The sequence below is a fragment of the Colossoma macropomum genome, unplaced genomic scaffold, assembly GCF_904425465.1.
Source record: "Colossoma macropomum unplaced genomic scaffold, Colossoma_macropomum, whole genome shotgun sequence".
NCBI lineage: Eukaryota > Metazoa > Chordata > Actinopteri > Characiformes > Serrasalmidae > Colossoma > Colossoma macropomum.
Window position 1 is genome coordinate 14,621,067 of NW_023494790.1, and position 11,423 is coordinate 14,632,489.

At 44.3% G+C, this 11,423-nt stretch overlaps 1 protein-coding gene across 1 annotated transcript in view; it reads left to right on the top strand.

Moving 5' to 3' along the window:
* The window catches only part of arid5b (AT-rich interaction domain 5B), a 105,808-nt gene extending 94,728 nt beyond the window's left edge, over positions 1-11,080 (top strand). Inside the window, exons 9-10 of the mRNA XM_036572256.1 lie at positions 4,766-4,961; positions 7,396-11,080. Of these exons, the coding sequence (XP_036428149.1) occupies positions 4,766-4,961; positions 7,396-9,543 (2,344 nt within the window). The 3' untranslated portion in view covers positions 9,544-11,080. The remainder of the gene's footprint in view (positions 1-4,765; positions 4,962-7,395) is intronic.
* Positions 11,081-11,423: the final 343 nt, after the last annotated feature.

An 11,423-nucleotide genomic window follows, 5' to 3' on the forward strand; every position in this document is an offset into this window, starting at 1 on the left:
GCAGAGGTTTTACATGTAATGTTGATAGATAAGCAGTGAATCTGAAAAAAATGTTTACTTTGGGGACTGTTTTGCATGTACCTTTCCACCATGAATGTATTTAAAAAAAAAAAACATTCTATGCTTACAACTTGCATAGAACAATGTCTCAGACATCAGGCAGACACCATGTCCTGTTATCAGTAGGGAGCTTTAAGAGGTGTTAAACTCTTAAGATGTCTGGTTCCTATCACCACCACTGTGAACAATTCTGACTAAATAAATAAATAAGTTTCTCTACAATGGTGCATTTCTCACTACTCTCAATTGCTTTGTTTATACCTTACCAACTTAATTATGCAGAAATGTCTCAATTAAAAATATAATGAATACTCAAATGTTCAAATGTTCAAAGTTATTTTTACACAGTAGTACAATACAGACAGAACAATAATAAAAAACCAGGCTGCACTGTATTTTATAGAATATTGTTGTAATTCTGCCAGAATTCTTCCACAGTTGATGCTGTATCATGATGCATCCCTTGTTAAGTTGCACACATTCCTCAGTGATGAGGTGACATTTCTCCAGTGCATCTGCTTTAACAAGTATCTCCATTGCTTTGCTGGTACTGAATGGTCATTAGTGATCTCTAACCTCTAGGCTTTGCTCTAGCTAGCATTACTCAGGCCCCATTTAATCAACACCAATCAATGCCTCCTCTTCTTCCACCAAAAACATTCCTGCCCTTCTTCTTTAAAAGCTGTGCCTGTTGTTTTTTTCTCAAAGGAGGATAGTGAGAAACCTAGATAAGTGGAGGGGGAGCCCCCAGTGAGTGCTTGTTGGAGTGTAAGGGCAGGCTTGTGTGTGTCTACAGGTGCAGTCTGGCCGAGCTCAAACCGCTGGTGCTTGTGAGAAAGACAGTCTTCTTTAAATAAGCATCTGCTTCCTGCTGCAGTGCAGAAAACCCAGGCTGCAGGAACACCTGAGCCTGGCCAGAGGCACTGTTGCATGGTTATCTGGCCCAAAGCTAAACCTGGCTTTTGTGATCACAGATAGTTTCCTGGCTGTGGCTGACCTTTGTCTTCTGGATGCCACCTTCTAGGCTTGGGCGACAATATTGACAGTATTTTAACTGCAGTATTGACAATATTATCATTGCAATGCCAGCAGTCTTGACCAAAGATGTTTTTTTCTGTTGAGATTGGAGAGAATGTTCCACAACTTCACCACGTAATTGCGCAAGCATGTTTAACAGTGTGAAAAAAGCCGTCAACAAGTCAGAAATACAACCAACCATTATCACTTTTTGCAAAAAGCACCAGTTACACAATTTGTACAATTTCTCATTGTTCTTATTAAGACCTTGTTGTCCTCTGCTGAGAATTCTTCAGCTGTACAATCTGATCCTTAGTTTTCATTCTGCGGTGTGATTACAGAGTCCAGAGTGGAGGAGAACTAGAAGAGTCATATGGCCTCTGTGGTAGCTGTGCTTTATTGAAGTGGCTTCCTGATTGTAATGGACCGATAGGCAGAGGCTGATGTAAAAGACTCAGAATGCCCCCCCTCTCCTCCCCAAACTTGCTGGCAGACCCCAGCGTCATGGTTAGGTTAAACTCATGCTTAGAGATGTAATCAGTCACTCTGGAGATAGTGTGGGTTGTTGACAGCATGAGGAGGAAAGGAAGGGAGGGGGGCTGTTTCCAAGTACAGTAAATGGAATACTTTGTGCAGGCACTTGAAGCTATTTTTTGTGCCTCTGGAGCGAGTTCACATTAGGACCGTCATGGCGGTTCAGGTTCATTTCCCAGTGAAATGGATTCCTGCAACCACCTTTGTGACACAAAGGTGCCTTTTCCTAACAATCAACAAACTTACTATTTATTATTTATATTTAAAAGGGTGGCTGCACCCTGCTTAGTCTTTTGCCCATTCCAGATTTTTTTAATGTTGTCTCTTTCTCTTTACTTTTTTTTCCCCCCTCCCTCTTTCTCCCTTTCCTCTCGCTCTCTGCCTTGTTCTCATAAAGGAACATTTAATTGCAGATTTCCTGTTCTTGGCGCAATGCCTCTTACCAGCTGTATGGAATGTAGCTATCCTGCTGTCTAGCTGCCAGCTACTGAGCTCAATGAAAAACAACAAAAATTCAAAAATTAAAGTCGTGCAGGCCCTCGCGACCTCTTAAAAGCATTTTTCTTCCTTGCCGAGGAAACATGTTGTGGCCTAACTTGTAAAGCATAGATTTTTTCTTAAGTGAAAAGAGAAGGGAACAGTGGCTTAGGATAGCCATACATGGACATGTGGATAGTGTTTTGTTTTGTTTTTTTCAATCGCAACTTTAATGTTGGAATTTATTAGCTGACTTCTCACCTTGCAGTAGGGGCTATTTCCATTCTTATCTCAGCACTCACATAAATACACAAATTAAGCAGTGACAGCTGATATCAATTATCCCCTGGAACTTAAAAACAAGGAAATATGAGGTCAAAATAAGCCTAATTTTGGCCATTGTACACAAACTAAAAGGGGGTCATAAGACCTGCTTAAAGCTTAGGGAGGGCTCCCGGGGGTGTTGGAGGAAGGGGGGGGGGTATTGAAGATTTCAGAGGATTAGCTGCAAACAGGATAAGTCATTGTGTGCATTATTATGCCTCTATTATATAAACATGAACTGAAACATTACAGTGGGAATCAGGTATTTGGCAGCTGCCTGCTATTTTGATTTGACCGCGTGGAGCGAGCCGTTTTCCAGTTTTAGCAGCTGTAACATGTTTAAACTCTTTTGGTAATGGGATCTGAAGATGAATGTTCCCTCTGGGCTCCTGCTTAGCTTTGCCGTTGGCCGACTGCCAAACCCCAACCAGCATAGCTCTCCCGCATGCCTCCCCCTGCCTGAGCATGCTCAGTGCAGCCCTGCTGGCCCCAGCTCCGAGAGGCCTGGACGGCCTCGCTGTTGAGTAAACACTCAGCCAAGCAAAATAGCGGAAATGAATTCCTCTGGAGATGCCTTGCAGATTTTATTAAACAAGAGAAGAAAGAAGAGATAAAGAGAAACGGAGAGAGAGGGGGCCTTCTAGTGATATGAACTAGAAAAGAAGAAGAAGAAAAAAAAACAACAAAAGCTTCTAAATAATTGAGATAGAGTGGTCTGACGTATTTAGCGCATCTCCGGTCCTGTCGGCTCCTGTTCGGCATTCCCAGATCACGATGCGCGAGATGTAAAATTTTTATTTTGATTATGGCTGGCATCTCACAGTGGATATTTATAATTCTGCATGCCTCTGACAGTTCCCACCCGGACTCATTAATCATACCGAGCCACATTATAAAAACTTCAAACTGCGTGAGCAGAGCAGCAGATTACAGTGCTATGTATCACCCCATCCAATTACCACAGCCTCTATCAAGCTTCTCCATCAGCAAAAGCCAGAGACAAGGCTGATAGCAGGAGCCTAGATCTCCGTGTGAATTCAGTTCATGCTTGGACAAAGAGCAATAAGTGGTTCTGCAGCATTTGTAATGTAAATCATGCTTACTTCTTGTGTCATTTTGGCTTTTGTGGGGTTAGGCAGGTATAGGTTAAAGACTAGCATGCTGAGGAGAAGGAGAGTGGGGTGGAATGGCCATATGTCATCAGCTGCTGGGAATGCTTTTAATTAGGATCAAGTGCATTATCCCCCGTTTGCTCCACATGCTTCACTGAGGACAAGGTATTTCAGAGAGAGAAAGAGAATATGTGTACGATCATAGTCTTCTAGAGAAATCCTATAAAAGAGGTTCTGAAATTACAAAAAAATCCAGTTTGTTAAGTTCGGTTTGAATTCCATGTGTGCTATATACACTCTACAGTGAGATTCTCAGGTGGCTAGGTCCTCCCTCTCTCCCCATCACTAAATGAACAGTCCATGACCAGCTTTTGTTCTCTCATCATGTTTGTAGGTGTTTAGCCAGCTGTTGGTAAGGTTCCTTGGCTTTGCTATAGAATTTTCCTCTGTTAAGCCTTTAATGCCAAACATGAAAAATTTGTTTATTTGGAAAGTGTGACAGATCAAGCACAAGAGTAGTAATTAAAGTGAACCATTAACAGCAAATAAATAATTGTTTGAACGAAAAAGTTTTTTCAATTTAATTTCCAACTACAGTACCTGGATAGACGGATTTATTTTTCAGGTTGAGGAATGTTTTTATATCATGTGATGTGAAGTCGCAAAAGGCAGCTGGTTTAAGGGCTACTAGATTTTTGTGTTTGGGACCAGTTTTTGAAAGGACAATAGCACAAATTGAAAGCAAACATCTCCAGGTTATAAAACACACTTGTTTTGCCCATGTTCCCTGAAAGAAAGTGTGCACAATGGTGTGAGGAAATCACACATGTAGGATTATAAGAAACACGTGCAAGATTATAGAAAAGGACAAGGTGGACGGGGACATCATTTCTGTTCATCGGACTAGTAATGAGGGGTACATATAACTTTAGAACTTTATAATATAGAACTTTCAGTGGCCCAACGTTTTGAAAGCTTTGACTGTGTTTGTTTTGACTTCTGCAACTAGCTTTGATCAGTGCACAGCTCAGGCGAAATAGTGGTCTCTGTACACTACATGTTGTGATTGAGAAAGCAGAAGCATTTTCCTGAAACTTCTCATCTGTCATTGTTCCAGTAGAATGAAGACAGGACTGTTTAATGTGGTAAAAGAGCAAGCAGAATACGAAAAGAACACTCAGTGAGTCAGCCTGTGGTATTCAGGCTGGAGAGCTAACCTGTCTCACTTCCCCTCTCCCCAGGCTAATTCTGCCCTATGAGAGATATACGAAAGGAGAGGAGGACAAGCCTCTACCCCCCATCAAACCCCGAAAGCAAGAGGCCGGCGCCCCGGAGGGGGGCGGCAAGACAAAGGTCCCAGCCACGAAGCGACTGAAAGACGACCAAAATCTGAAGGGCCGGAATGAAAAGGACGCCTCAACCAAAGTTCCAGAGCCGGTCAGTTACCAATTCTCTCATTGAGATGCTGCACAGAAACACCTTCCTTTTCAAAACACACAGAAGAAAGAGAGAGACAGAGAGGGAAAAACATGACAGGCCACTTCAGGCTGACTGCCTTTTGTCTCTTTAACAAATAAACCGTCAAAGACCTGTGAGAATAGCGCTGTCAGGAGCAGCTGGTTTTAACATAATTATTTGAGCTGAATCGGAGGCTCTGACCGCTGCACTACAGCATGGTAAATCAAATGGTATTTCCCTGCCTCACTGACTCCAGGCGATTTTTACGCTTTGCCTCATTCAGTTATTTTCTTTCTGTGAACCGCTGGACTGGAGCACACTAGGCTCTCTCTCTCTCAGCCTTCTAGTTTTGCCTCACAAATCAAGTGAAGGAGAAAAGATCATGACCAAGTTGCTGTTATTGACAAGACCTATTGTGCACAGAACGGCACTAAGAGGAGGGCTGCGCTGGAAATGCCTGCTATCAGATCCGACTGGCCATTACGTGCCGACTGAATTGATGCCATATTTTAGTTCTTATATAAACCGCAAGCTTATTTTTATCCCTGAAAGCCAATAAATCCATGGTGATTTGCAAATGTCTTTCCAGTTAAGCAAAAATATGAAAAAAGAGGGAGTGTGCGCGCACGCGCACGACTCTGCAAGGGGAATGAAAATTGAGTTATTATTTTCACATGAATAACCAAATGATTACAGAGAAGATGAAAGGGCCGTTTGAATTTTTCTCTTGAAGTGTCAGATTTCGACACATTTCAGAGCTGCTGCACGGCACATATTCATTTCTGCTGTGCATGAAGTGAGTGATCGGCTGCGGCATGGAAACAAAGAAGGCTGTTGTAGGGGCTGACTGCTTTTCCAGTGGCATGCCTAGCTCATCTGTCTGGTATGTTCTGTAATTTGAAAGCCCTCTCCAGATAATTGATTGTACATTGTACAGGAGAGAAAATGAAAATGGAATTCTCCGTTTGAGGCAGAGCCAATACAAATGGCTAGAGAGGGAGGAAAAGTACAGGGGAAAAAAACACTTTAACATTTCAACCAAAGTTATAGATCTCAGCTGTAGGAGTAATTTTGAGAGGCAGATGCTGGGATTTGTCTCATGGCTCCATGTCAGTGGAATATAATCAGGACATGTACAAATATAGGCATGCTGCTCTGGTAAGAATCAGAGCGTTGTGAGCTCTGTTAATTCAGTCTTTCCTCAGGCACCAAAGACAATCAGGGCTATTGAGTGATACGTGCCTTGCCAACAGGCAGTTACACCCCATTACAACTGTGTAATCTTGGCTGTTAGTCACCAGCCTCTAAAACCCCCCATTCGACATTGTATTTAAGGGCATGTCAGAGCACAGCCCCCAGGGCAAGACCCTCATTGGGCCTCCAGGTCAGGGGTCATCAGCAACATAATATGTGCTCACGCTCTTTATCAGCAGAAAAGACTTGATATGAGCATATTCAGTCCCTTTCTGGGTAACGTCCCATACAAACTGTGCAAAACTGCACGTAATCGGACACCAGATAAGGATATTGTTCCTTTCCCATGTCTACAAAAGACAAGTAGGACCTGCTGTTTAGAAGAGATATAATGTGGTATATGCATAAGCTATTATTCACCTGCAGTCGCATACTTATCTGGGCTGAGGGAGGGAACAGTATGAAAGAGATGAACTAACATTTGACCTGACACTAACTGATGTCAAACATCTGTGCCTTTCTCCAACTGATGCTTGTAATGAATGCAAGGGTGGAGCTTGCCTCTCTTTTGCAGCGCTGCCATGTGGCTGATGTTGTGGCATGTGACTGCTCATTAGAGACTTCTGAAGACTGCCTGAAGCGCATGGACTGCGTTGTGACATGAGGTGCTGGATCTTAAGGTCAGCAGCAGATGTGTGCTGTCACTTCTGCAACACTATGCTGACTACTTTTTGCTTGTTTCATTTGGAATGAAGTGCATTTTGGGATGGATTTGTTCACCACTGACACAAGAGAGGTGGTCCAGCAGGGCTCTTAATACATACCTTTCATCTTATTTATGGAAGGGATTTTTCCTCCCCTCAGCCTCTCTGGAAGTGGAATAAAATCTTGGGGCTAACATTGCAGTAATGCTAACCCTGTAGCTTAGTTTCTGGTGTAGTCGAAGGTCAGGGCATCTGTCAGCTGCCAATGATTCACACAACTTGTGTGAAGCTCAGAGAAAGCTTTGATGTCTGTTTGTAAATTAAGCTAGCGCTTTATTCAAGGTGTTGCACATCAAATTCTGCTGAGCTCATTTCACCTCAAGGGCCTGTGAAACCTTGAGGGCAGGTCTGCAAGCATTTTCATTAAGAATACAGTACAGCAGATTATATGCCTCTGCAGTACCCAGTTCAGTGATTAAGTGGCCTTTTGTTTCCATGTACATTTGTGTCTCTAGGGTGCAGAGGACATAGAGGACAAGGAGCATCTCCAGGAGGAGGTGCTGGTGAAGCAGAAGGCACAGCAGTCCCAGCTTCCAGCCCAGAGGGAGGGCGAGGTGAAGAGTCCCACCTCGGATGATGGTGACGTGCAGCTGATCATCAAGGAGGAAGAGGACAAACTGGTGCTTCAGAAGGCCCCCTGGGATGGCGATACACACGAACCAATCAATAGGAGCAAGCACGCATCGCTTCCACAGGATGGCACGCCACTCAAATCAGAGGACTCTGATGTGTTCCCTGTTGCTGCCTCCATACCACTACGCCATTCCCACCCCTTCACTCACCCTCACACACAGGACCAATGGCAGCATGGGACACCAGATTACAAAGTACCTCCGTACACCTTGGGAAATATTGAACAGGCTGGGTTAAAAGAGAATCAGAACCACGTAGTAATGGTGCTACCCTCTCTGAAGCAAAGACCTCTGCAACCCCTGTCAGCGCCAGAGATTCCAACGGAGAGGGCTGAACTCCCAACCAAAGAGGAGAGCTTCAGCTACAACTCACTCCTCTATCCTAGAAGCAACCCTGGCATAATGTCCCCCTTAGCCAAGAAAAAGATGCTGTCCCAAGTCAGTGGCACTGGGTTGCCCAATAATTATCCCTATGGTCCTCCTCCCCCATTAGTCAACAAAAAGGCATCAGCCAGTAGCACAGAGGAAACAGCTGCTGGACAGCATGGCCCCCAGGTCCCTTCCACTGCAAGTGAGGCAAGTGTAGTGATCAAGCGTCCATCTGTCATCCAGCATGCCCAGAGCTTCAAGTCTCGAGGTGGTGAGGACAGGAGACCTTCTGTAGAGTCTTCTCAGAAAGAGGTGTGTAATGAGGGGGATTCATACCCTTCTGAACCACTCCAGCACCAACATCTACAGCAGTCCCAAACCAGCCCCACAGGAGAGCCCTATGTTGTGAGGGCCAACCCTCACTCCAGCGTGGAAAAATCTACTGAGATACCTCGTCCAGGACAAGCGCCTAGTTTCCTTGGTGATTTCTACTCCTCACCACATCTGCACAGCCTCTACCGACAGACTGAGCATCATCTGAGCAAGGAACAGCTAAGCAAGTACCTGAGCAGAGAGGCTTACCCACGGGACACTGAGACTGCACATGGTTTCCCCCAGAGCCAGCAGCCAGACAGTGGAAGCCTGACTTATTGTGCTCATCTGAATCAGAAAGAAAAAGGCGCTCCTACTGAAAGGGTGACAGAAGAGCAACCAACAGATCTCAGTCTCCCAAAGCCCTCTCCACACAAACTGCCCCACTCCACCTCGTCACTATGTGGCCTCCCACATTCCATGATGCAACAGGACGTCAAAAGCACTCCTCTCTTCCAAGCAGGCAACAGCCAGAGTTCAAGCTTGGACTACCACCCCAGAGCCTGCCGTGTCCCTCCTATGACTGTTTCCACTCCCAAAAAGGTCAGTGAACCTCAGCCCAAAGCACACAACGACCGAGGAGAAGAAACGCTGAGCTACAAGATAGATGACATGGCTCGGCCCATCCTGAGCACCAAAAGTAGCCCGCAGAATGTTGGTGCAGCACGGCCACTAAAAAGGAACCTGGAAGAGCTGGAAAACGGACCCACTGAGAAGAAGATCAGAGCTGTGACGCCCATGCACTGCTCCACACCTAGAGACATCCCGGTGAAAGTGCGGACCCCGGAGCCTGACAACGAGTCCATGAAGCCGGCAGAGCCGGCGCACGCAGTGCATATCAACAGCTATGCTGCCGAAGGACACAAGTTCCCCCTGCACTCCCCCATCTTCCCAGGACTGTATCCTGGGGCTTTTGTATCTCAGGTACAGGACATGTGTGACAGCCTGAGCCCCCATGTCCCCCCTGGTTACTCACATCCACTGCAGTACTTGAAGAACCAGGCTGTCATTTCGCCACTTATGCCTCCATTCGCCATCCATTCCATAATGATGCAGAGACAGTTCTTGGCCCAGGCGGCCAACCCAGCCCACCTATACAGGCATCCAGTTGGGACTTCGTATGGGGACATTCTCCACCATGGCCTCTACCCCATGTCAGCCCTCAATCCCCAGCCAGCTTTCAGTCCCCCGCAGCTCTCTTCAGTTCATCCCAGCACCAAACTCTCTTAGATAGAGGAGCCTGACATTCCGATAACTGGAGAGGCCTAAAAGACACTCCTGACTCATACTCGAATGGTCCCTATTTCCAGTAAGCATGGCCGTGCTGTCAACCACACAGCTATAGACGCTTCAACTTAGGAGCAGTTTATTTCTGTTATTTGTCCTTTTTTGCCACTCAAGTTTATGATTTGCACATTTCTTAGAACATGGGCCAGCTGGGCTGATTGTGTCTTGTTCTCACCGTGCTGTCTGCAGGCGTCAGTTGACTGGTTTGAATAAGGATTGCCTTAGCATGAGCGCTGGAGTTAGTGGAGGGTGTTATGTCCCAATGGATGAGCAGGAATTCTCACTGAACTTCTGGGTGCCCAAAGGATATAAACAAGTCGAGTGACAAATCAATGCAATTGCAGCAATGCTATTTCAATCAATCCACAGAACTCTGGTTCGAAACACTATTTTGACATCATGCAGGAAAGCTGCCTGGTGAACTATTGTACCTTTGCATATTAATCCTTACTGTGCATCTTTTTATGTATCAGTGTGGTAGTTTAGTGTGTTCATATTTCAAGCCTGCAGGGGTTAAACTAGTAAGATCTAAGTTTTGTTCAAACCACAAGAGATCAGAACATTGCAGTTTGGTGTGTTACACAGCTACATGTAAATAAAACTAACTAAGCTTTCTTTGAAAGAATCTTATACATTGATGATAAAATGTGAGTTAGGTTTCACATGCTTTTCTGACCACCATCCACTGGCATCCGCTTCTGTTCCTCTCACACTCAGCGAAGCTCCCTCCCATTTGCCAGGGCAATGTGGAATGTGTTTGTCAAATGTAGGACCGAGGTGCTTGTACATAACCCCAGCAAACTGAAAACACTTTGTATCATACTCACTGGCTACTGTAATTTCTGACTGCGCTAAACCGCAAGTTCTAAAATGGGATCACTTTGCTCGTGATGGGATGAAGTACCATGTCCAGGACTACTTTGGTGTCAGAAAGTGGCTTTTTCTTTGCAGGCACACACTTGTGATCACAGTTTACTCAGAGGAATTCTTTTCAGGAGATTTACCAGGGTTTAAGACTATACCTGAGGATGTGGGAGAGGGAGTTTTAGGAGCACTTAGTGAAGCACACAAAAGGCCCCTCCTGATTGTTTATGTTCAAAGATGTATAGCAGTGGATGTCAAACTTACCTTAAGATACGTTGGATTGTGCTGGCAGTATTGGCAGTGGTCAGACGTTCTGTGTAAAATAATGTGAAACACCAGAAAATGGTTAACAGTCAAAAAAAAAAAAGTAATTTCTTTGCACAAAGGATTTTGGAAAAGTACCAACACAATTTGTAAGTGACACAATCTTCCTAGGGGTAATCAATTTTTTTCTTTGTTTCACTCTTTATTTTGATGTATTAGTAGGAGAAATTAAACTTAAAAGTTCAAGAAAATGTATTTGCTCCAGCAGTGTTTGGAGTAGCACTCAAGGTTGCTATGTAACATTTTTAATAAGAAATAAACTGTTTTATAACTTAAAAAAACATTAATTTTATCCAGTCATGTGCTGCATTCACTGTATTTGCATATTTGATCAACATTGTCTTTTGAAATGTATACACGATATAACATTACAGTACATTCAGTTAATGCAGTAAAAGTAACAAGAATTTGTTTCAAAAAGTAGTTAAGATGATGTGAACTGGTTAGATGAACACAGGTTTGGTTCTCGCCTTCCCAATGATGCCCACAGCTATGGTATGGTTTTGTTAAGTTCCTTCACCAGCACACCTGATTTAACTTGATGCATCGATTAGCCAAACTAGGTATTGGATGTTGGCTACAAAAGACTACCACAGGAAGAGGTTTGGAAATGGTTAACACATTGACACAGTCTT